This window comes from Pseudorca crassidens, chromosome X (genome assembly GCF_039906515.1).
Source record: "Pseudorca crassidens isolate mPseCra1 chromosome X, mPseCra1.hap1, whole genome shotgun sequence".
Lineage (NCBI taxonomy): Eukaryota > Metazoa > Chordata > Mammalia > Artiodactyla > Delphinidae > Pseudorca > Pseudorca crassidens.
The window spans coordinates 29016539-29043399 of NC_090317.1; the positions used below are offsets into that span (position 1 = coordinate 29016539).

The 26861-nt window shown below is 42.3% G+C and overlaps 1 protein-coding gene, 1 long non-coding RNA gene and 1 pseudogene across 3 annotated transcripts in view; 1 reads left to right on the top strand and 2 right to left on the bottom strand.

The window, feature by feature from the left end:
* Positions 1 to 2976: 2976 nt before the first annotated feature.
* Positions 2977 to 25834, bottom strand: LOC137217068 (uncharacterized). Its single transcript, XR_010939999.1, has 3 exons — positions 25797 to 25834; positions 16588 to 16634; positions 2977 to 3041 (listed from the first exon to the last, which is right to left on the bottom strand). It is a non-coding gene; the product is annotated as an uncharacterized lncRNA (long non-coding RNA).
* LOC137216934 (large ribosomal subunit protein P1 pseudogene) lies at positions 4613 to 5024 on the bottom strand (annotated as a pseudogene).
* The window catches only part of CUL4B (cullin 4B), a 32991-nt gene continuing 31325 nt past the window's right edge, over positions 25196 to 26861 (top strand). Inside the window, exons 1-2 of one of the 2 annotated variants that reach the window (XM_067723324.1) lie at positions 25196 to 25312; positions 26052 to 26600. In XM_067723324.1, coding sequence (XP_067579425.1) covers positions 25285 to 25312; positions 26052 to 26600 — 577 coding nt within the window. In that variant the 5' untranslated portion in view covers positions 25196 to 25284. The remainder of the gene's footprint in view (positions 25313 to 26051; positions 26601 to 26861) is intronic. The other variant, XM_067723323.1, reaches the window with a different exon arrangement.

Below are 26861 nucleotides of genomic sequence, written 5' to 3' on the forward strand. Positions count from 1 at the left end.
TATACCTTGGACTTCCAATTTGAAATCTCCAGCCTGGATATCTCCTCTACACTTCAAACTATCCAAAGTTGACATCTCCACTTGAATAATAGACACTGCAAATGAAACATGTCCAAAATAGAATCCTTGATTTCAGCCCCTTCCCCAACACGCAATCTTCTTCATCTCAATAAATGGGAGTCCCACCCACCTGTTTTCTTGGATCAAAAATCCCTGAAGCCCTCTCTTTCTCTTACATCCTTCATTTAGTCCATCATCAAATACTATCACCTTTACTTTCAAAATATATCCAAAATCTGATCGCTTCTCACATACCTTCAACACTATGACTCTAGTCAAATTCACTATCATCTGTCACCTTGACTACCAAACTCATCTCTTACTTATTTTGCTTCTTGCTTTCACTCTTATGCCTGCTGCCTTACAGTCTATTTTTTACACAGCAGGTAGGATGAACCTTTTAAAACATAAGTCAGATCATGTAACTCCCTTGCGCAAAACCCCCAGTGGCTTCCCATCTCAGTTATAATAAGATCCAAGGTCCTCATCCTGCCCTGAAGGCTCTACACAATCTGGCCCCCATCTACCACTCCATCTCATCTACTACTACTCTCCCTTTCTCTGCTCCAGCCACATTGGCTTTCCTGCTATTCCACAAGCATGCCAAGCATGGTCCCTTGCTTCTCAGAGTCTTATTTTTTTTCATTGGTTCTTGGATGAATAGAATTAAATTAATCATAATCTTTGATTCATGGCACATTCTCTTTATTAATACAAGTATGGTTCATTTTTAATTAGTTTTTTAAATAACATAATAAGTATCCATGAACCTAATAACTAAATCTAACCATATGGCCCTAATCTCATTCCTCTGCCTCCCCCCACCCCCTGGCAAAGAATCATTATCCTGAATCCTGTGTTCATTGTTTTGTGGTGCTCCATTTAATACAATTTTATGTCATACATATATATGCACACACACATATATATATATACACATACATATATAGATATGTACATATCTACATACATATATGGATATATATATATCTTTCTTAAAAGTATAATTTTTATTATAATGTATTTTAACTTTATACAGCTGTATGCTGTATGTACTCTTTGGGAACCTAATTTTTCCCCCTCCATATTTACTTTTCTAAGATTCACCCATGTATATTTGCATGTTGCTGTGGTTCATTCATCTTGATTGTTGTATAATATTTCATTGTATGAATAACACTTCAAGGCCTTGGCACTTTTGCCCTCTGCCTAGATTGTGCTTCTCTTAGATATCCACATGACTACCTCCTTTACTTCACTCACTCCATTATTCAAATGCCACCTCATCTTAACACTATCTAAAATAGTGCACCATTTTACACTCTCTCTTTTACTCTTCTTTACTTTTCCCCATAGCACTTATCACTACTGCTCTGAATATTCTCACTTTGCCTCTCCGGATCCACTCTCCCCCTTTCCACCCTGCTCTGTGCCCTGCAGCAGATCTTTATGATCTGCAATAATAGGTTTCCTTGCCTTCTGGTTTCCCCTTTGGTTTTGCCTGTGAGAGATACCCTCAAGAGACAGGAGGGTGGGAGAGACTGGAGTTGTAGCATTTATTCCCCAGCTCCCTCCCTGCTGTGATTTTCCAGCAGCTGTGACGCTCCTGTCCGGTGACTCTCTCCTATTGCCATACTCCTCTCCAGGTTGACTCAGGGCCAAGCTACGGTAATGTCTTCTCATTCCCCTCCCACCTGTGGCTGCTGAATCATTTCTTGTCCTTTCACTTACTATTGTTTACAACTTTGTAAATACTCCTTCATTAAATGCTTATCAATCCTTCTGTTTGAATGCACCTCTCTTTTCTGCCAGTACCCTGAGTGACAGGACTGCCTGACGTTAAAATTATTTATTTTTGTTGTTGTTGATTGTCTGTTTCCCCCAGTAGATAGTAAGCTTCAAGAAGGTAGGGGCTTCCCTGGTGGTGCAGTGGTTAAGAATCCGCCTGCCAATGCAGGGGACACGGGTTCGATCCCTGGCCCGGGAAGATCTCACATGCTACGGAGCAACTAAGCCTGTAGGACACAACTACTGAGCCTGCGCTCTAGAGCCCGTGAGCCACAACTATTGAGCCTGCATGCCACAACTACTGGAGCCCACGTGCCACAACTACTGACACCTGCACGCCTAGAGCCCGCGCTCCGCAACATGAGAAGCCACCGCAATGAGAAGCCTGCACACCACAATGAAGAGTAGCTCCCACTAGCCGCAACTAGAGAAAAGCCCACGCATGGCAACAAAGACCCAATGCAGCCAAAAATAAAATAAATTAAAATAAAATAAATTTTTTAAAAAAGAAGGTAGGGACTTTGGGACTTCCCTGGTGGCGCAGTGGTTAAGAATCTGCTTGCCAATGCAGGGGACACGGGTTCGAGCCCTGGTCTGGGAAGATCCCACATGCCATGGAGCAATTAAGCCTGTGCGCCATAACTACTGAGCCTGTGCTCTGGGGCCTGCGAGCCACAAGTACTGAAGCCCGTGTGCCTAGAGCCCATGCTCCGCAACAAGAGAAGCCACCGCAATGAGAAGCTCACACACCACAACAAAGAGTAGCCCCCACTCGCCACACCTAGAGAAAACCCATGTACAGCAATGAAGACCCAACACAGCCAAAAATAAATAATAAATAAATAAATAATTTTATTTAAAAAAAATAAAATAAAAGAAGAAGGTAGGGACTTTATCTGACTCCCTGCTATATCCCTAAGGCCTAGAATAGGCTGAACTCATAATAAGCATGCAATAAATATTTAAGTGAATTATCAATACATATAATACTGCATTTTAAATGCTTACACACAAAAAATTGCTTGCACATACCTCTTTCAAAACAAATGCCATTATTTCTTTAAGCTACATACCTAACAGAATTGCAGAGTTGAGGGTTAAGTGGATATTTCATTTAGTAGATAGCACCAAATTTTCCTCCATTCTCCTATAGAAGGAATCAGGGCTCCATGGAGAAATGGTTGACTCTAGGACTGGAGCATGGAAAATATAAAATGAGTCGGGAGCACCATAAAATTTTTTTTAATTATAAAAAACTGAACAAACATAAAAACAAAAACCGCCTGCAATTATAGAGGTATGTCAAAGGGATATAGGAGCCAACTGAAAGAGCTTCCAATGGCCAAATTTGAAACAATATGAGCAACAAAATTATCATTGGATTATAATTCAAAGTATAAAATAAATATCAACAAATCCATACTGATATTAATAAATGATTGAATAAATAAATTAAAGGAGAGTACACAAATCTCTTGTACAGAAGAATTCCAAATAATTTATGTAGATACTTTCTCAAGCCAGTGGAGCATAACTGCCCACTCCTTAAGTGTAGGATGTGCATAATGACTTCCTTATAGACGGTGGAGTTTGGAAAAAGAGAAAGAGAGTAGTGTTGCAGTAGAGAAACAAGCCAAACACTGTCTCAGCCAGGCAGTCAAGGTTCACCTCATCAATGATAAATCATGTTGATAGCATGTACCCTTGGTATGATGTATAACTATGGAAAATGCATCAGACAAACTCAAATTGAAGGATATTCTACAAAATATCTGACCGGACTCCTTAGAACTGTCAAGGTAGTCAAAAACAAGGGAGGTCTAAGAAATGGTCACAGCCAAGAGGAGCCTAAAGAGCTATGACTAAAGATGATGTGGTCTCCTGGATGGGATCCTGGAGGAGAAAAAAAGGGGCATTTAGGTAAAAACTAAGGAAATCTGAAGAAAATATGGACATTAGTTATGAATAGTGTATCGATATGGGTTCATTAGTTGTGATAAATGTACCACAGTAATACTAACAATAGGAAAAACTGGGTACAGGGTATATAGGAGCTCTCTGTAATATTCTTACATATTTTCGGTAAATGTAAAACTATCTTAAAAGAGTTTGTTAAATGTTTTAAAAATACCCTATCAGGATGGCTATAATTAAAAAGACAAATAATATCGTGTGTTGGCAAGGATGTGGAGACACTGGAACCCTCACACATTGCTGTGGGAAGATAAAACAGTACAACCTCTTTGGAAAACAGTTTGACAGTTCCATATAATGTTAAATATGGAGGTACCAAATGGTCCAGCAATTCCACTCTTAGGTATCTACCCAAGAAATGAAAACATATGCCCACACAAAAACTTGTACATGAATGTTCATAGCAGCATTATTCATAATAGCCAGAAAGCAGAAACAACAGAAATATCCTTCAACTGGTGAAATAAATAAATATGGCTTACCCATACAATGGAATATGATTCAGCCATAAAAAGGAATGAAGTTCTGATGCATGCTACTACATGGATGAGCCTTGAGAATATTAGGCTAAGTAAAAGAAGCCAGTCACAAAAGACCACACATTGTATAGTTCCATTTATATGAAACGTCCAGAATAGGCAAATACATAGAGACAGAAAGCAGATTAGTGGTTGCCAGGGTATGGGGAAAGGTGGGAATAGGATGTGTCAGCTAATGAATACAAGATTTCTTTTTTTTTTTTTTTTTGGTCAGCAAAGAGCTCTGCTCTTTATTGAACGTGTTACTAAAGAGGTTTAGTCAAAAAGACCAAAGCCCATGTCATCATCAGACTCTTCACATTCTTCTTTCTTTACTTCTACTTTCCTCAGCTGGGGCAGCAGTGGTGGAAGGGGCAGGACTTCCTGCTGGTGCTGGTCCACCAGCTGCTGAGGTTCCACATTGCAGATGAGGTTCCCAGTGTTGACAGTGGCCAAAGCCTTTGCAAACAAGCCTGACCAGAAAGGTTCAACATTTACACCAGTTGCTTTAATGAGGGCATTGATTTTATCCTCCATGACCATCACCTCATCGTCGTTCAGGATGAGGATGGAGTAGATGCAGGCGAGCTCTAAGACGGAGGCCATGGTGCGGGGGAGTGCTAGGCAGGGGCTGCCCGGCGCAATTCTAGTCGCCCGATGATGTGAGGGCCTCACCCCAACGCGGCCTTAGACACCTAAGTGGCAGCTGAGGAAAGGGACAGGATTTCTTTATGGGGTGATGACAATGTTCTAAAATTAGAATGTGGAAATGGTTGCACAACTCTGTGAATATACTAAAATCATTGAACTGTATGCTTTAAAGGGGTGAATTTTATGGCATATAAATTCTATCTCAAGAAAGCTGTTATCTAAGGGACTTTAACCAGAAAAAAATTCTAAGTGTGTTGATTTTGGGGGCTCTTTCTGTTGCTAATTTGTAATGTTATTGCACTGTGATCAGAGACTGTTACTCCTATGATTTCTGCATTTTTGCAGACTAATAAATGAGTCATTTTGGAAAATGTTCTATGGGTATTTACAAAGAAAACACAATCTATGTTTGGACAGGGTAATCTCATATATATTATATATATATGTATATATATATATATATTCAACCTTGTTGAGTAGTGTTATGATCTTCTGTATATCCTTACTTATTCACATGATCTGATGATTTCTTAGAGAAATATTTTACTTCAAATATGCCTGAAAGTCTGGCCAGCAACTCCAATCTTATCTCTTATTAAGTTATTCTGAATTATTTCAAACCTTCTCCACTTTTCTCAAATTTTTGCCACCCCTCCCCTAACCATCACATCCTACTTTATACATAAAAATGGAAAGGAAGATGGGATTGCCTTCATCTGCCTGGTACCAAACAAACAACTTACAACTGTCTACCTTCATCCCGTTCCATTTAACTTTTCTCATTCTTCTGACAATAGAAGAACTACCCCTCCTTCTGAGACCCATTTCTCCACCTGCCCTTGGTATTCCATTCTTTTCCATTTCCTCAGAAACCTTGCCTTATCAATTATCCTGTTTCTCTCTTGATTCTTCAGCACCTCTCTCTCTGGAGTCTAATTCTTCTCTCCTTGAATCTGGGCTTGTCTTAGTGACTTCTTTAACCAAAAGAATGCAGCAGAAGTGATATTCTGGAATGTATAAGGCTAGGACAAACGAAGCCTTGCAGCTTCCACCTAGGCCTCTTGGAACACTTACTCTTGGACTCTTGAAGCACCATGTAATGTGTCTGCCTACCCTGAGTCCGTCCTTCTGTGAGAAGACCCAAGCTAGCCACGCAGAGAGGCTGTCTGGAGAAAAAGATGTCCAGCCTGCCCCCAAATATTCTAGTTCTCAGCTATTCAAGTCATCCCAGCTGAGGCCCCAGACATCATGAAGCCAAAATGAGCTTGATGTGCCTTGTCTAAATTCTTGACACAAATGATTATCAGATATAATAATAATTATTATTACATTTTTGTTTTAAGCCACTAAATTTTGGGATTGTGTGTTAAGAATAACTAGAAAAGAATAACTAGAATGGGGACTTCCCTGGTGGCACAGTGGTTAAGAATCCGCCTACCAATGCAGGGGACGTGGGTTCGAGCCCTGGTCCAGGAAGATCCCACATGCCGCAGAGCAACTAAGCCCGTGCACCACAACTACTGAACCTGCACTCTAAAGCCCACAAGCCCGTGTGCCACAACTACTGAGCCCACATGCCTAGAGCCTGTGCTCCTCAACAAGAGGAGCCACCACAACAAGAAGCCTGCGCACCACAACGAAGAGTAGCCCCCACTCGCCGCAACTAGAGGAAGCCCGAAGACCCAATGCAGCCAAAAATAATTAATTTAAAAAAAAGAATAATTAGAACGGTCAAAAATGACCTTTGTGTTGCTAAATGTAATTGACATGTTTTCATCCTCATTTATTTGACCTGTCAGTAGCTCTTCTTTCAGGGAACCATTGCCTCTTTTTGAAATACTCCCTTCCTTTGGTTTATCTGACACATCACTCTCCTGGCTTTCCTTATACCTCTCTACCCTCTACCTCCTTACCTTCCTTTACTCAACCACTGAATCTTAACATTTAACTCAGTTACAACCCTTCTTCTCACTTTACAGTCTCTCTTTAAGTAATCACATCCATATCTGGGGCTTCAATTACCCCCTGTTCATATATCTCACAAATTGAAGTCCCCAGTTTTTCTCTGAACTACAAAGATTTTTATGCCCACTACACATCTCCTCTTACATGTCTCAAAACACCTCCAATTCAACATATGCAAAACCATAGTCTTTTCTTCCACCTCCCCCTACAAACCAAAACCAATAACCTGGTTTTCTTGCAGTGTTCCCCATCTCCAAGAATGGCATCATCGTCCATCACTTGCCTTTTGCAAAGCCAGAAACCAGGAGTCACCTTTGCTATGTCCTCTCTCTCATCTTCATGTGCAACCCACCCTGAAGCCCTATCAATTTTGCCTGTTAAATCTCTTGAAACTCTCTTCTTCTCTCTCAATGTTGACCACTTGCACCACCTCTAATATATCTTCCGGCATATAGTTAGAGCCTTCTTGTCACGCCATGTGGCTTGTGGGTTCTTATTTCCCCAACGAGGGATTGAACCCCGGCCCTTGGCATTGAGAGCCTGGAGTTCTAACCACTGGGCTGCCAGAGAATTCCCAGTTAGAGCCTTCTAATTGAGCTCCTTGCTTTGACTTTTATCCAGTCAATACCTTTTACAGTCAGAATTGTCTTTTTCACTTTTAATCTTTTCAATGATTCTTATTGTGCTTAGAATAAGGACACAATTAACATAACCTCTGAGACCCTGACTATTTACTCCTTTAGTCTCATCTTATAAAATTCCCCACTTGCTGATTGTCTACAGCCGAACCAGCTCTTTTGTCCCTTGTATGCACTGGGCTTCCTCCTACCACAGGGCCTTTGCACAGACTTTTCCCTCTGCTTGAAATACTTTTTCTTCCTCTTCACTCAGTTAACTTCAAATCTCTGGGGAGGTTTCACTTGCTCAGGGAACCTTCCCTGACCTCTCACACCTCTGTGTACCTCTCCTACAGAGCACTCATCACGGTTGTAATTTTACATGTATTTGAATGAATATTTGAATAATGTCTATCTCCCTGACTAGACTGAAAGCTTCATGTGGCAGGCACCAAGGCTGTTTTGCTTGCTACTATGCCCAAAGTACCCAATACAATGCCTGGCACATATTAGGTGCTAAATATATATTTGGGGGGGAAAGTAGGGGAGAAAGCAGGAAAGGGGATAAGGAGGGAAGAGGGAAAGGAGGAAAGGGAGAGCAAGAAAGGGGATCCTCCACCTATGATTGGTTATTTGTAAATTTGTATTCTGTTAGTATCCTAACAGTCTTTGTCACTAATTCATGTTGTTAGGTGCATAAAGGTACATGATTGTCACACGTTCTTAGTGGAGTGTACCTTTTTTTTTTTGTTGCGGTACGCAGGCCCCTCACTGCTGTGGCCTCTCCCATTGCCTCAACCACTGTGCCACCAGGGAAGCCCGGAGTGTACCTTTTAACAATATTAAATACCCTTTTGTCTCTTTTAATATTTTTGGCTCTGAATTCTATTTTTGTCTGATCCAAATAGTGGGGTTTTTTGTTTGTTTGTTTTTTGCTAGCATTTGGACAACTCAAAGTTTTACTGTTTCTTTGCTTACCACTATTTCTTATATTCCACATCGTCCTCTTTTTTGGATTCATTTCTTTCATTTTGCTGTAATATCTACCTGAGTAATTCACAAAGGTTCTGAATATACCTACAATGTGTTCTGAATATGTCAGAAAATTAGAATCTGAAAATTGGAGTTTTGTTCCTTGCATTACTTCACTCCTTCCCTTTCCCCACTCAGGGACAATTGTTCTATTTACAGTAGTCCCTCAGTCTCCACTGAGGATTGGTTCCAGGATCCTCCATGGATGCCAAAATCCTCAGATGCTCAAGTCTCATATAAAATGGCGTAGTAAGGCTTCCCTGGTGGTGCAGTGGTTGAGAGTCCGCCTGCCGATGCAGGGGACAGGGGTTCGTGTCCCGGTCCAGGAGGATCCCACATGCCGCGGAGCGGCTGGGCCCGTGAGCCATGGCCGCTGAGCCTGCGCGTCCAGAGCCTGTGCTCCACAACGGGAGAGGCCACAGCAGTGAGAGGCCCGCGTACCGGAAAAAAAAAAAAAAAAAGGCATAGTACTTGCAAATAACCTATGTACATCCTCCCATATAGTTTATTATTATATTTTTTTATTTTCAGGTGTATTTATTTATTTTTATTGAGGTAATATTGGTTTATATTATATAAGTTTCATGTGTGTAACATTATATTTCTACTTCTGTATACCCTACAACGTGCTCACCACCAAAAATTCAGTTTCCATCCATAACCTTACAGTTGATCCCCTTCACCCATTTCATCCTCCCCACATTCCTCTGGTAACCACTACTTTATTCTCTGTATCTGTGTCTATGTTTTTGTTTGGTTTGGTATGTTCATTTATTTTGTTACAATGGAGTACTATTCAGCCATAAAAAGATGAAATCTTGCCATTTGCAATAACGTGGATGGACCCTGAGGGTATTATGCTAAGTGAAATAAGTCAGACCGAGAAATACAAATACTGTATGATTTTAATCATATGTGGAATATAAAAAACAAATAAACAAAAAGCAAAACAAAATAAATGAACTCCTGTATACTTTTTCTCAAATTGAAGTATGGTGGTTGTACAATATTATATGTTACAGTTGTACAATATAGTGAGTCACATTTTTTAAAGGTTATACTCTATTTATAGTTATTATAAGAACTCCCATATATTTGAAATCATCTCTAGATTACTGATAATACCTAATACATGTCAATGCTTTGTAAATAATTGTAAATACAATGTAAATGCTATGTATATAGTTGCCAGCTCTGTAAATTCACTTTTGCTTTTTGGAACTTTTTAGAATATTTTTGATCTTTGGTTGGTTGAATTGCAACCCTCGTTCTTCTCTCTTTTTTTTTTTTTTTCCCTGCGGTACGGGGGCCTCTCACCGTTGTGGACTCTCCCGTTGCGGAGCACAGGCTCCGGATGCGCAGGCTCGGCGGCCATGGCTCACGGGCCCAGCCGCTCCGCGGCATGTGGGATCCTCCCGGACTGGGGCACGAACCCGTGTCCCCTGCATCGGCAGGCGGACTCTCAACCACTGCGCCACCAGGGAAGCCCGGTTCTTCTCTTTTATGTTGTAGATTTTCTCCAACTATTTCTGGTAATCCTTTGTTGTCTATGCATATTAGTGAATAAGGGACACACTGATTAGCAAAGATAGCTTGCCTGGGTTCCCTCTGCAGTTGTGTGTCAGACTGCCCTGTCTCCTGAGCAGAAGGACTTTGTGTAAGTGGGTTGTGTGTGCTGACCTGTCAGGCTTCCCTTTAAGGTAAGTAACTATGAATGAGACAGAAAGGCCATTCTCCCTACTCCCCGCAAATTTCCAAAACAATTTTACTCTGGCAGTGGAGAACTTTAGTGTATTTCTCTCCTGTTAAAAGTTCCTTCTCTTTTTTTGTTTTTCCATATATTTTGTGGAAGTCCAGATTACACCACGGTCTGCTCTGTTTTCTTCTAGGATCCTACACTCACAGTAGCAAACTTTTGGAAGCAAATAGCTCACTTTCTTTAGTGTGAAATTTTAGGCTTTAACCTTGGACTGGGTTGGGGGAAGGAGACGTAGGACTGATCACAAAGGGGCCCAACTGATCCTTCTTTTCTGAATACAATTCTTTAATTGACCAGAGAGCCTCCCCTGCTCTTTGCATTTATTCATTCTGAGATTTTATTTACTCTGGATTTAATCCAGTAAATTTCTCTTGCACGTTTTGGACTGGGCTCCTCCTACTTTCTTATCAATATAATCATATTTGATTTCTATCCTCAACGGATTCTTCACAATTTCTGAACTGCTGATGATACACTTTCCTTTAATTATACCACTCTTGGTCCTTTTGCTATTCTGATGTTTTAAGACATTTGGGGAGGGGAGGATGGGGACAAAGCACTTAGGCTGCCATCTTGATCTAATCTGACCAAAGTCATTTTCTTATGTCAATTTCACTGAGGCAAGGAGAGTGGCCAGTGCTCACTCTGAGAGGCCAGGGGAAAGGGCATCTTCCAGTGCTGGCTTCTGATTAGTCAGGACTTCTAATAAAGGTCCATTAGGATTGAGAAATCTGGTGTCTGAATATCAGTGCTTCTGAGAGAGACAAGGTGACAACTAGCAGGCATGATCCTCAGAGCAGAAAAATTGTACACAAAAAAGTGCCCCCATTGGGTGAGTTGATTAGAAAAAGGCACTCCTTTGGGTAGGCCAATTAGAAAAATGCTTGCCTTTCTCTGCTGACAGTGGCATCCCTGCATTAGGGCCCAAGGCTTGTGGACTAGCAGAGTATGGGCTAGATTTCATCCTCTCCCACCCCCAACACACATACCCCCTCAGTGGTACACCTTTGTGCAGGGCATATCCTGCAGAACCATATATAGGCAAATAGTAGTCTCTGCCAATGCTATGTACAATGCCCAGAGACAAGGTCTCTGCCATCTGGGGCTTCTCCCAATTCCATGTACAGGGCTGAGAGGTCAGGTTCAAGCTCCGAGACTTTGCTCAAGTGGGCCTCCTATGGCAGCAACCTTTGCTCCCCACTAGCCACTGTCCCAGGAGACAGCCCTCTGACCTCCCTGAGCTCTTGCAGAGCCAACATTGAATTGCAGCTCAGAGATCCTGCCTCCAACAATTGCAGAGCTCTGGTTTTAGAGACTAGGCCCTTCTCACTGGAGACAGAGCCACCCTCAGCACCAAGAGCAAGGTCTTTAATGCAAAAACCAGCAACAACTCTCAGAGACCATCAACCACCACTAGGCCACTCCAAGAGCTGTCCTCAGGAACTAGGGACAAGGCCTGTACTGACCAGGCTACAGTGCCTCCTCCCACAGCCTACCCCACTCACCCGACCTGGGCCATCCGCTTATCTACCAGAAGTAATTATCGTGGCAACCCTGCAGGAATAAGGCATGGATGTCCGCTACAGCGTTTTTTGTTTTTGTTTTTTATTTATTTATTTACTTTGTTTTTATTTTTGGCTGTGTTGGGTCTTCATTGCTGTGCGCAGGCTTTCTCTAGTTACGGTAAGTGGGGTCTACTCTTCGTTGCGGTGCACGGGCTTCTCATTGTCGTGGCTTCTCTTGTTGCGGAGCACGGGCTCTAGGCATGCAGGTTTCAGTAGTTGTGGCACGTGGGCTCAGTAGTTGTGGCACAGGGGCTTAGTTGCTACGCGGCATGTGGGATCTTCCCAGGCTGCGGCTCGAACCCGTGTCCCCTGCATTGGCAGGCGGATTCTTAACCACTGCGCCACCAGGGAAGCCCCACTACAGCATTTTGAAGGTTCTGAAAATGTAATAAACCAAGAAAATAAAATAAGCTGTATAAAACTAAAAAGGGGGAAAGAGAAAAAAGTATAATTATTTGCAGATGATATGATTATAGGCATTGGGAATCCAAGAAATGCAATTTTAAAACTATTAAAACTGAGGAGTCTATGTAATGGACATCTGTTGTTTTGGTTTGCCCAGCATTCCTTCCACCCTGCTTCTGGTAATAGCACTTCTCTTCCTTTGGAGATCTGTCACTCCTTCACTGTCCTTTCAATATAGTCCTGGTGGGACGAGCAATGTTAGTACTTTGCCCCATTCCCCCTTTGCACACACAGCTGGGCACCTAACCCAGGATGGACTAATCATAATATCAAACCCTGCTGGACACTGTGGCAGCTCCAAGAGGTAGGCATATGACCCAGACCAGAGATCTAATACCTTCCTTGGAATATTCCAAATCAGAGGTAAAGAAGTAGCCTTCTCTTTTCTTCAGATCTTAAACCATAAGTAGACCCCAGAGTAGTTGATAGCTGTGTCTCTACCATGTGGAAGAGTCTTAGAGAATGAGGCAATACAGAGAAGAGAGAGGCTGAGAAGACAGATGAAGAAATGAGTGCCTAGGTACTGGCTAGACTTGAGTCTCTGGATCAAGGTGTGTCTGGGATCTGCCCTGTCCTTCCCAGTTATATAAACCAATAAACTCCATTTTCCTCTTCAGCTTATTCAAGCTGGGTTTCTGCCACTTGGAAATAAGAGTCCTAACTAATAATACACGCTGGATGTAAGATAAATGTACAGAATCCCATAGGTTTCATTTTTTGAAGCATTATAACGTGGTTCCATTTTGTTTTATTTTCCAACATTTAATATAAAATTTTTTTAACATACAGAAAAGTTTAAAGAATTTCACAATGAACACCAATATACCCACCACGTAGATTTTACAATTAACATTCTATTATTATATTCCAATAGCTTTCTTTTATTCTAGCAATACTAGAAATAGAAAGAGGAAAAAGAAGTATCCCATTCACAGTAGTGGAAAAAGGTATGTGTGAAATGTCAACCGGCACAGACAAATAAGGGCCCCCAAATTCTGCTCTCTCTAGACAAAGGATGAGGAAAGGACCAACCTAGCAAGACAGAAAATTTTAGACAACTGATGTACTCTAGCCAAACGCCACGGAAAAACTGTGCCCCGCCCCTCACCCATGCCACCCTGGGCAGGCTACCTCGAGGCGGCCATCCCACTTCTCCTACCCTGGCCCACTGAGTGGAGACCACGTGGGGAGCCTGGCGCCTCTCCCTCTCCGCGCTGGGATTGTGTCCGAGGAGACCCCGAGGAGAGTCAGAACTTTCACTATCACTCAGTGGTGTTAGTGCAGGAATTGCACCAGTCTTGAAATAGAACAACTTTGGCTGACCTGCTGATGTCCCATAGGTGGTATTATTCAAGAGAGAATAACCCAGACTTTGGATAATGTATCCATTGATAGCATATCTTTTTTTTTTTTTTTTTTGATAGCATATCTTTTTGAGTGTTCGTTTTTTCGCTTTTGGCGCCAACTAGGCCTTCGTTAGGTGAGTGGGGTTTCCCCTGAAGGGATTGGTCAGATCTGCTGTTAATCATTGTTGAAAACCGTTAAATCCATAGGAAATCCAACCTCAGTGGGCAGAACTTAGCTCAGCGGTCTGGCCCTTGTCGCTAGCGTGTTTACCGAACGATTGTCTTCCGAGACCTGGGGCCTCTCACCGTTGTGGCCTCTCCCGTTGCGGAACACAGGCTCCGGACGCGCAGGCTCAGCGGCCATGGCTCACGGGCCCAGCCGCTCCGTGGCATGTGGGATCCTCCCGGACCGGGGCACGAACCCGTGTCCCCTGTATCGGCAGGCGGACTCTCCACCACTGCGCCACCCGAGCCCTGAGGTTTTGAGAGAGCCACTCTCTCACTTTGTCCCAGCTTACCCTTCCCCCTCCCCGTAACCTCAAGTCCATTCTCTAGTAGGTCTGCATCTTTACTCCCGTCTTGCCCCTAGGTTCTTCATGACCATTTTTTTTTTTAGATTCCATATACATGTGTCAGCATACGGTATTTGTTTTTCTCTTTCTGAATTACTTCACTGTGTGTGACAGACTCTATGTCCATCCACCTCACTACAAATAACTCAATTTCGTTTCTTTTTATGGCTGAGTAATATTCCATTGTATATATGTGCCACATCTTCTTTATCCATTCATCTGTTGATGGACACTTAGGTTGCTTCCACGTCCTTGCTATTGTAAATAGAGCTGCAATGAACATTTCGGTACATGACTCTTTGAATTATGGTTTGCTCAGGGTGTATACCCAGTAGTGGGATTGCTGGGTTGTACGGTAGTTCTATTTTTAGTCTTTTATGGAACCTCCATACTGTTCTCCATATTGGCTGTATCAGTGTACATTCCCACCAACAGTGGGAATTTCAAGATTGCTTTGGCTATTCGGGGTCTTTTGTGTTTCCATAAAAATTGTGAAGTGTTTTGTTCTAGTTCTGTGAAAAATGCCAGTGGTAGTTTGATAGGGATTGCATTGAATCTGTAGATTGCTTTGGGTAGTAGAGTCATTTTCACAATGTTGATTCTTCCAATCCAAGAACATGGTATATCTCTCCATCTATTTGTATCATCTTTAATTTCTTTCATCAGTGTCTTATAATTTTCTGCATACAGGTCTTTTGTCTCCTTAGGTAGGTTTATTCCTAGATATTTTTTTCTTTTTGTTGCAGTGGTAATTGGGAGTGTTTTCTTAATTTCTCTTTCAGATTTTTCATCATTAGTGTATAGGAATGCAAGAGATTTCTGTGCATTAATTTTGTATCCTGCTACTTTACCAAATTCATCAATTAGCTCTAGTAGTTTTCTGGTAGCATCTTTAGGATTCTCTATGTATAGTATCATGTCATCTGCAACCAGTGACAGCTTTACTTCTTCTTTTCCAATTTGGATTCCTTTTATTTCTTTTTCTTCTGATTGCTGTGGCTAAAACTTCCAAAACTATGTTGAATAAGAGTGGTGAGAGTGGGCAACCTTGTCTTGTTCCTGATCTTAGTGGAAATGGTTTCAGTTTTTCACCATTGAGTACGATGTTGCCTGTAGGTTTGTCATATATGGCCTTTATTATGTTGAGGAAAGTTCCCTCTATGCCTACTTTCTGGAGGTTTTTTTTATCATAAATTGGTGTTGAATTTTGTCGAAACCTTTCTCTGCATCTATTGAGATGATCATATGGTTTCTCAGAAATACTTTTACACATGCACAAAGATATATGTTACAGGATGTTCATTGCTGCATGTTTGTAGTAGCAAAAAATTGGAAGTACCAAACGTCCCAAAATAGGGGAATGGTTACATAAAATGTGGTATGTTTTTGTTAGCAAATAGTACACAGTCTTTAAAAAGAATTAGGGCTTCCCTGGTGGCGCAGTGGTTGAGGTCCGCCTGCTGATACAGGGGACACGGGTTCGTGCCCCGGTCCGGGAAGATCCCACATGCTGCGGAGTGGCTGGGCCCATGAGCCATGGCTGCTGAGCCTGCGCATCCGGAGCCTGTGCTCCGCAACGGGAGAGGCCACAACGGTGAGAGGCCCGCGTACCGCAAAAAAAAAAAAAATAAAAGAATTAGATAGATCTCCATGTACTATCATGAAAAGATCTCCAATGTATATTAGGTTTAAAAAGCAAATTGTAGAACTTCATGTACAGTAATGATACCATTTTTTAAAAAGACAGTAAAGCTTATTTGTATAAATATAAATATATATGTACGTAAATGCTGAGGAAGGCTGTGCACCAAACTTAACAGTGAAGGGACACTTCCACTTTTTATCCTGTGTTCTTCTATATTGTTTTTGTATTTTTTTTTACAAAAATGTGTTTGTGTGTCATTTGTATAAGTAAACAAAACCGAAAGGTAACCATTAATAGAATATAAATAGTTCATAGAACTTCCCAGCCACTAATAGTTAAAAAAAAAAGGAAATTCAGTCAGTCCAGCAAAAGTAAGGAAGGGGGAAAAGAAAAAACAAGAAAGTGTGATAATTAGAATTTTTTAAAAATGACAGGAATATGTACATCCATATACAGTTGTTCCTTGGTATCCACGGTGGATTGGTTCCAGGACCCCCTTGCCCCACCCCTCCCCCTCCCTCTCCCCCCTCCCCCCTCCCGCCACCTCCCCCCTTCCCCCCTCCCCCTTGCCCTCACGTCCCCCCCACCCCCTGCAGGAATAACAAAATACCTGATGTTCAAGTCCCTTACCTGAAATGGTATAGTACATTCCACCCTCCGGATCCACTGATGCAGAACTGGTGGATACAGAAGGCTAAATGTACTATGCTGCCCATAAAAATGGTGAGGTAAATCTATGAATACTGACACGGAAAGATGTCCATGATATAATATTAAGCGAAATAAAAGTCACAGAACAATTCACACAGTGTGAACTATTTTTTTAAAAAAGCAAAAACTCTGTATATAGCTAACTATATAGAAAAAGATCTTTAATTAGCAAACTGTTAACTGAGGTTACCTTTGGGGATTGGGGGGAGCTGTCACCTCATTTTATAGTCAAAGGTTGTTGAGACCTGGACATCTCTAAATGTACAGCTGATCATATTACTCCCTTCACTGCTTGAAGCCCTTCAGTGGGTTACCCATGACCTAATGGAGTGAATCCAAACTCTGGAGCATGCCGTACAAAGTTCGTCATGGTCTGAACCCTGCCTGTCTTCGTCTCCCGCCATCCTCCCTGTAGGCCTATTGCACATCAGTCACACAGCATGGTCATGCTTGCATTTGCTTAAATGGGCCATGATTTTCCTCATACTTCCATGTCTTTGTACACATTGTTCCCTTTTCCAGGTAACTTGTAGATTTCCAGATCTCACCATCCTGATACTACAAATTAAGATCAGATTTGTATAATTAGTATACAAATAACAATTCCAAGCCCCTATCTTGTGGACCATGGGAAGTCTATTCTTCCACCAGGTTGGAGGGCGATTCCTCCAGCTCCTGAGTAATTTCAGGGAATCCAGGAGAAATGTTCCAAAAATCAGTCCTAGTTGTCGTTTTCCATCTCTTCCAGGTATTCATTCTCCAAACTGCTATGCTCTAGCGTTCAACTGATCACCACTTGCTGTCTTTATACTTAAACTTTTTTTTATTATATAATTTTAATATATACATAAGAATATGTGTGACATGTAATTTATGGAGCATAATAATAAAACAAAAATCCAAGAACCCATCATCAGCTTAAGAACTAGAACACTACCAATGCTTTTGAATCTACCTAAATTCTCCCCCTTTGCTTCCCCTAAAGCAGTCCCCTATCATGGATTTTGTGTTTATTATTTCCCTTCTATATTTTAAGTTTTATCACATTATATATCCATGAGTTTTCTTATCTTTGAGCTTTACAAAAAATTACCAAATTGTATGTATGTATTCTGTGATTTGCTTTTCTCATGTAACATTATTTCTGTGATTTATGCATGTAACTGCAATTTATTTTTCAATGCTGTGTAGTATTTTCTTGTGTGAATATACCACATTTAGTCATCCTGTCGAAGAATATTCTCTTGCCATTCTTTGAAGTCTGTGTCAAAGGTGATGCAGACTAGGAACAGAAAATCCTTAGTGTGTTTTGAATCACTTCGTCCTTTGTGCCACCACTAAACATTCTCCATGTATCTTTTTTTAGCACTTAGCATATTTAAGAGCAAGGGTCAGCAATTTTTTTTTCTGTAAACGACTAGGTAGGAAATATTTTACGCTCTGCGGGCCATATGGTCTGTTGCAGCTACTGAACTCTGTTGTTTTAGCACAAAAGCAGCCACAGAAAATATGTAGATGAATGAGTATGGCAGTGTTCCAATAAAACGTTCTTTATAAAGATAGGCAGCTGGCTGAGTTTGGTCCACTGGCCATTATTTCCCAAACCCTGCTCTAGTTCGTCTGAATTCCTGTAGCATTGTCCAATATTGTGGTCATACATGCATCTGTATCATCTCATTTCTTTCTCATTATCTTATTTCCCATGCCTCATCACCCTCTCCTCCTGCCCTTTGTGATTCTGAGTTCCTGTATCTAATGATGAGCCCAACTTGTCCAATTCCTGAACCAGTGTGGCTCAAAGCAAGAATTATTATCAGTAGCCACAGCTCCAACAGCAAGTAGGGTATAGAAGTAAGGCTCAGTGCTAAGAGGCCTAGGAATTGCTGTACCAGATTTGAGACTGGGATGCTGCCTTGATTTCTGTCCTGAGCACTCCAGGGTTTCTGGTTAAGACTGAAACTACTCCTGAGAACTATCTCCTTGCAATTTCCTGAATATGCCTTATTCTCTCTCACCTTCAGGATTTAACTGTGCTCCCCATTTTCCCTTTTTGTGCCCCCCCATCCTTCCCACTCCCCTTTCCTGGCTAGTTCCCACTTACTCTCTGGGATTTAAATTTACTTTCTCTGGAAGCTATTCTTAACTCCCCACCCTTACCCTTTCTCCACCCCACCACACCCGACCTTCCTAGGCTGTGCAGGTGTCTCTCCTCTGTGTTCCTATTACCAGCCTTTATCTGCTCTGCCCTGTAGTTTTATGCCTCGCCCACTAGGCCAGTTGAGAACTGTTTGAGGGCAAGGATTGTCTTTGTATACTCAGTGACTGGATCATAATGGGTCCTCGGGCAAGGTTTGTTCAGTGTTTGCCTGGATTTGGCTAGGAGGAGCTGGATTCAACCTTTGGTGAAGATCAGCCACTGGCTGAGGGTCCAGCCAGGGAATGGACCGATTTTCTATAACCAAACTGCCACTCTGTCTTTGAAGGTACATTGCTTGGTGCTGTGTGCTGTGTGCTTGATGATGGCCTGAACTAAATCCAAGCTTGGGCTCCTTTTGGGCACTGTGATTTGGCTCATCTCCATAAAGGAGTTGTTTCATTATTCCTCATTTTTTCCTCCTGGTGAGTGGGGCTCTGAACGTTTTTTCCTAACTTGTCTATTACTTGAAACATTTTTATGGCATGTCTCCTTACTAAATTATAAACTATGGGAAGTACTGTATTTGGAGTTAGAGAAAAGCTGGGTTTGGTTTAAGTCTGTGCTTTGTGACTTTGGCAAGTCATTTTAACCTCCTGCCCTGAGCATGTTTCTCATCTGTAAAATGGGGATGGCACTTGACCTATTTCACAGTGTGGTTATGAGGATAAAATAAGATTGTGTGTGAAAGTGCTTTGAAAAACTGTAAAATCAACTGCAAATGGAATTTCGTATTAGTTCTGTATTCCCTTATGACATCTGTAGTCCCTTATGACATCTAGCACCATGCCTTGCCCAGAGTAGTTTGCTCAATACATTTTTATTGAATGACCAAATGAATTGGCAAGAGAGATAATGCTATCTGTGGGAATAAAGAACATTTAATAGAATCAGGAAAAACAGATCATTTGGCAATAGAAACATCCATATGGTGAGTGATAATTCAAAAGTTGGGCATTTATGGATAGCTCCAAACCTACATTCCCAATGTCTGCTCTTTGTTTTGCTTATTTAAAAAATTAAAATTTTCTTTTAACATGATTTTGGCAGCTGAGAGAAGCTGTCAAATTTGACTTGATGCTAAATATGCAGTCCTCTCAAAGCAGGGTTGGCCCCAGGCAATACTGTGAGGTCAGCAAAATGTACTCTCAGAAATCTTTCCTCCCTTGATGGTAACTGTCTTCCCCTACCCACATTGCAGTGCCTACACATAGTTCTGTTTACCTCCAGGCACTTAGGACTTTTGTATTATCCTTTGTTCCCAAGAAGCATTCACCTAAAAGGGTCAGGAACTAAGTCTTCCTGGCTAATTTGCATTTGAAAAAAGGATTCCTAGAGAAGGCGGCTATTTTTATCAAAAGGAATGAATAAATAACTGTGATATTTCAGGCATTAAAAGGAATACAAAGGCTTATCAGCCTCATTCAAATCACAGTGGTACTTATTTCACCTACAGTTGTGGCCTCAACCCTGGAGTTATGTAGAATCACCCAGAGAGCTTCTTAAAAAAACTGGTAATTGAGGCCCTACTCACTGAGATTCTAATTCCGTTGGACTAGGTGCAGACCTGGGCAAAGGTGTTTTTTTTAAAAACTCCCCAGGCAATTCTGTTGTGCAGTTAGAGTTGGGAACCTCTGATTTAAACCTAAATTGGCCCTGCTCTTAAGAAAAGCTGAAGCCATTGGAAGATCAAACCTTAAAGCAGGGTGGGGGTGGAAGGGCTGTGAGAGTCATTGATAAAATGAGCAGAAGGTTAAAAATAGGCCCAGCAACTCCAGAATAAGCAAGTGCTTGGCAGCACCAAAGGAAGAAGTAATCTGTGACTGATCCGTCCCCCACTCGCAAACCCCCAGGGGAAACTGCCTGCCCCTAACTGTTGCTTCTTAAAAATCTACTTTCCAGATGGTTCACAGGTTATAACAGTAGATAAAATCTCTTGAGATAAGGAGATAAGTACTCTAATGGTTGATGTACCCAAGTCAGTAAATATTCAGTTGATGAGATAACTTTACATAGAATGGATTTTGTTAAAAACAGGAGATCTGTGTCATTTATTTACATTTTACTGAACACCATAGGTTCAGCATTTGTTATTAAATTCCTTGCTTTATAAAGCAACTCCAGGATGGACAAAGGGTGAATTCACATTGTGTAGCTGGATCATCATTGCTTAAGCTTTGGCCTTGGTCATCCCCTATCAGTCCTTTGCTACTGATAGCATAACAAAACCCTTATTATGACATGTTTACTATGTCACCACTGCTAGGTCTGACTCCTCTGTATTTCCCTCCTTCAGAGATGGTCCTTCGGAAAAGTGGGTAGAGAACCTGCTTTTACCCAGCAGTTGTCTTTTCTGGACGCGTTCTTAATGCTTGCTGCGGGAACATCTTTCTGAGCAAGCAGTTATCTCCTGTTTTTAAGGAAGATCCCACCCATGGATAACAAGGCTTCACAGAGTGAGTATTCACTGACAAACCCCTCCTCAGAGATGTCTGGAGAAGACCCCAAACCACGCACCCAGGGGAATCTGCATGATCAAAAAAGGGAAACTGGTTACACTCTGCCTTTTTAGAGAGATGCCTATAAAAATAGGGGAATGGACATTAGATAGTCCTCTGTCTTTATTTGTATCTCTTCCTTTATGCATATACTTACCTTTATAAATAGCTACAGATTTATTTATTTACTTGATTAAAAGAAGGCCAATAATAACTGTACCTCATCTGGCAGCATTGTTAAGTTTTATTAATGTTTCTAAGATATGAGTTGAACTCACCAGATCAAAGATTCTGTATATGGAATATGTTAAGTGCCCAATCGGGTTTAGTCTGATAATGGCCATAATTGTATGGTGTCCTACATTGCACGACTTGATTATTGTGGTTTCATTGAGTTAACCTTGAAAAGTGTATTTTAATGCTGAGAATGTCTTTAATGTTGGTTGGCAAACATTTGGGTATATAGAATATAAGCTTATGTTTTAGTTAGCCCCAATTAGTCGATTCTTGATGTAAAAGATGTTTTACAAAGCAATGTGGGTTTTTCTTCCTTTTAAATTGGTCCGAAGTTCCAAAAAGACACAAAGTCCTGGTCTTCATACATCACATAGTAATATCTAAGTTGGTTTGTGCCACAAAATGTAAATGTTAAATTAAAAAAATTACATAAATTACGTATCCATATTAAGATGTGCTAAATATGTGAGAATTGACCTGGCACAAAATAAATTAAGACTGTAAAATGTTAAAAGGAAGTTTTTTTTAATTAATTATTTTATTTATATAAATTTATTTATTTATTTTATTTTTGGCTGAGTTGGGTCTTTATTGCTGCGCACGGGCTTTCTCTAGTTGTGGCGAGCAGGGGTTACTCTTCGTTGTGGTGCAGCCTTCTCAATGTGGTGGCTTCTCTTGTTGTGGAGCACGGGATCTAGGGCGTGCGGGCTTCAGTCGTTGTGGCACACAGGCTTAGTTGCTCTGTGGCATATGGCATCTTTCCGGACCAGGGCTCGAACCCGTGTCCCCTGCATCGGCAGGCGGATTCTTAACCACTGCACCACCAGGGAAGTCCTCAAAAGGAAGATTTTTATTAACCACTAAGAAAAAAAAGAAAAAATATTCTCCTATGAAACTCACTTAAGGATATTTCATGGAAAACTTAACTAGTAGGTTAGACTACTGGGTCATTCAAAGTGAGCTAGAGATCAAGAGTCAAGTATCTGTGCTTTTAGAGCTAACATGTAATGTGGAAGACTGAAGGGCTTAGATAACCGTGTCAGATTGGGAGCTATGATTACTACCACGTAGTTGAATATTAACAGGATTCAGCTATCCTGTATGTTAGTATAAAAGTTTATCTTTGTATGGCACTAATTTTTGTAATTTTTAAAATAGCTAGCACTTCCATACACCCTTCTGAGGAATATAATTACATGAATTAGAACAAGGCCTACTTTTTTTTTTCTTTTTTTGGTCTTGAAAAGTCCTTGGTTAAAATACAAATCCTCCTAGAAAGGGTACCACTTTGGGCCATTATCAGCTGGCCCATCCATACACCCTTCTAAGGAATATAAGTACATGAATTAGAACGACCTTTATCATTGTCCTGAAAAGTAGCCAGTTAATCCTCCCTTATGAAGACATGGCATTATTTTATTCTCATTCAATGAAATACTCAATTCAGTAAGTATTTACTCTGAATTTACACAGTTGTTCAGCACCGTGTGAAATGTGAGACAGAATAAAAGAGGGTTTAATATTTTCAGATATCTTCCCTGGCCTTAAGAGTTTACAGTCTCATTTTGGACAGGAACAACAACACGGTTCATTCGAAACAGGTAGGAGTCCATCTTCCCCCTTTGAGGCCTCTTATCTCTCTTCTCTGTGGCCCTGGGGCCTTAGTTCCATTAGAGCCTTGCTTTCAGCCTGTTGTCATCAAACAGCACAAAGCTGATAGTGGCCCAAGTTGGTGTCTTTTCTAGGAGGATTTGCTTTTTAACCAAGGACTTTTCAAGACAATAAAAAATAAAAAGTGGACCTGTGTAAACAAAATTAAGAAAACTGATTTATTCTTAGGGTTCTGATTTGTCTATCTCAAACTGTACAATACAAACTGCTTTTACTCCATCCATAATCCTGTCACTACCCTGCTTTTAAAAGCCCAGTTTGGTCTCCATACCATCTACCCTACCCTACAGGGTAGACTCCAAAATTTTTGGCTTCATGTTCCAGGCATCCTTGAGCCTCATTTTTCTTACTTTCAACCAGACATACTACTTTCCAGCCTCACTGCACTTTCCATTTTTCCATAAACAGGCCAGGCCCTTTCACAACTCCCTGCTTTGCCCCTGTTTCAACTGCCCAGGATGGCTTTCACCCTCTCTCCTCTTGTCTTTTTGGAAACTTCCTCTTTGAGACCCAGCATAAACCTCAATTCCTCTGTGAAGCTCTTCCTGACTATTCCAGAATTCTCTCAAATGTCTTGTTTCACCTGTTGCTGCAGCACTTTGTACATTGGTTATAGTACTGTTATAGAAATTAGTTTTGAGACTCTTCTCCCTCTGGCTTCTTGATGGCAGGACCTGGTATAGTGTCTGGCATACAGAGTCTTTCAGTACATGCTCCTTGAATGTTTCCGCAGTTAGAAAGATCAACAGGTTGGCAAATTTAGTTTTATTTGACATTGTGTTCTCCTACATCTCCTCCCCCCCAATACCCTCAGGTTAAATAAAAACTCCCAACAGGGGATTTACACGGTTTATTGTTGCTAATTTAACCAAATTTAGAGGTTTGTTCTTAGGATTACTTCATTTTAAAATTTGCACTCATGTACTATATTGGTAGAAAAGATTGACTTTTGCCAATATTGTTGTCCTAAAACGTCTTGAGACAAAACGTATGAACCAGGATTTGGTAAAAGAAGTGGCTCTGTTTAGTCTGTAAATTACTGAGTTAATGATTGATGGGGCTTGGGGTTGGTCCTGGGAATTGTGTTAGGGAGAAGTGTTAGTTACCTTCCTGTTTCTTGGCCTTAGAATGCACCCTTAACTCGGGCTTCCCTGGTGGGACAGTGGTTAAGAATCCGCCTGCCAATGCAGGGGACACTGGTTCCAGTCCTGGTCTGGGAAAATCCCACATGCCATGAAGCAACTAAGCCCGTGCACCACAACTACTGAGCCTGTGCTCTAGAGCCCGTGAGCCACAACTACTGAAGCCCGCGTGCCTAGAGCCCGTGCTCCGCAACAAGAGAAGCCACCGTCGATTAAGACCCAACGCAGCCAAAAAATAAATTAATTAAAAAAAAAAGAATGCACCCTTAACTCTAGCCAGCCATCTTAGAAAATGCTCCTGGTAGGAAGGTAAAAGGATTTGCAACTACATTACTGAGAAAGGTATCAAAACACTCAGTATTGGGTCAGCTGTGTCCTTGACATAAAAGAGAAAAAATTTATAGCTCAACCGAATGAAAAACTCATTTTTCTTTCTATATAAGTTCTTTTTCTTTTCCTTTCCTATCTTAACATCATGACATTCCTCCCTAGCATTAGGCATAATGGCATGATTCTATTTTCCTCCATTTCGGGTTACTCCTCTCGCCTTGCAACCCCTCCTTATTCCTTTATCGCTTTCAAAGTTTCCATTCTCCGTTCCCTTACTTTTACTCCCTCCCTCTTTTTTCCCAGCTAGCTCACCCCGCCCCTCACCGTCACCACCTTCCCTCCCCTTCAGGCTCCTTCCCGCTCCTTCTCCCGCCACCACCCCTCCCTGCCCGCCTCGCGTTCAGGAAGCTCCAATCAGGAGCTCCGAAGGTGTCTCGAAGGCCCGCCCCCTCCTCCCTTTCCACTTCTCTGCCCCCCCTTCTCCCTCCCCCACCCCACCCCCACTCAAGTCCTGCGGACCTGGGGGCTTCGGGATCTGGGCGCTATGAAAAGTGTCTGCTCAGTCACTTCCGGTAAGGGCGTTGCGGCGCGAAGCTTCCCGCGGGACTGTTTAGGAGGGGGTGGAAGTAACCGGTGGGCCGGGGGAGGAGAGTGCGGCCTGGGAAGGGGAGCGAGAGAGGGAGGCGGAGGGAGAGCAAGCGCGAGCGTCTCGGGCGCCTCAGCGGCCCCTTTCCCGCCGCCTCCCCACAAGCCAGCTCCCCCGCCCCCCGGCCGCCTGCAGTGCTGCTCTCCACCCCCCACTCTCGCGGACTAACACCGCCCCTCCCTCGCCGCCGCGTGACCGGAAGTGGCGCCATCTTTAGCTTCTTGTGCTATTGACAATAACAAGCTCCGGTTCTCTCCCCCTCCCCCCTCCCCCCAACCACGGCATCTCCCCTCCCAGAGAGAGGGAGAAAAGGAGGAGGAGCTGCAGCCTCACAGACTTACTGAGTCGCTCCTGCAGAAAGGGGGGAGAGAGACCGAAAAGCAGGGGAGGGGGACGGCACGGCCGTTTACCTGTCTGCCTCCTCATTCGCTCTCCCCCCTTGTTCTGCTCACTCCTGGTGTCAGCCTATCCTCCTTCCCAAACCCTCCCATTCCCCCGGTGGAGCCCCCCCTTCACTTTCCTTCTCGTCCTCTGTGTTTCTCCTCTCTTTCTTCCCTTCCCCCTCTAGCATTGCCACCTTCTCTCCTACACGCACTCAGGCATATAAACGTAGGTTTTTGATGCTCGTCTGCCTGTTGACCCCGCTATTTTCATGTTTCCAACAGGTTTTTCTTCCCCCAATCCCTCAGCTGCTGCTGCTGCTGCTCAGGAGGTCAGATCTGCCACTGATGGTAATACCAGCACCACTCCGCCCACCTCTGCCAAGAAGAGAAAGTTAAACAGCAGCAGCAGCAGCAGCGGCAGTAACAGTAGTAACGAGAGAGAAGACTTTGATTCCACCTCTCCCTCCTCTTCCACTCCTTTACAACCCAGGGATTCGGCATCCCCTTCAACCTCGTCCTTCTCCTGCCTGGGGGTTTCAGTGGCTGCTCCCAGCCACGTACCGATACAGAAGAAGCTGCGTTTTGAAGACACCCTGGAGTTTGTAGGGTTTGATGCGAAGATGGCTGAGGAATCCTCCTCCTCCTCCTCCTCATCTTCACCAACTGCTGCAACATCTCAGCAGCAGCAACTTAAAAATAAGAGTATATTAATCTCTTCTGTGGCTTCGGTGCATCACGCAAACGGCCTAGCCAAATCTTCTACCACCGTCTCTAGCTTTGCTAACAGCAAGCCTGGCTCTGCTAAGAAGTTAGTGATCAAGAATTTTAAAGGTAACCAAGGCCAAAATCCATAATCACCTAAGGATTTGACACTTGAGTGGTCACGTGCTCTATTTCTGTTAATATATTAAACAGTATAGAGGTGGCCTAATGTTTTATGCATAATCAATGAGGTGGAGGGAGGTCCTTTTTGGGTGGAGGGTTCATTTTCCGGGGGTGGTTAGTATCCTTGTGCTGAAGCAGACACCAGGTGTTTCTGTGCAGTATTTTGAGGTCTGTCTCAGCCTATTGTATCTAATCTGTTATGCCTTA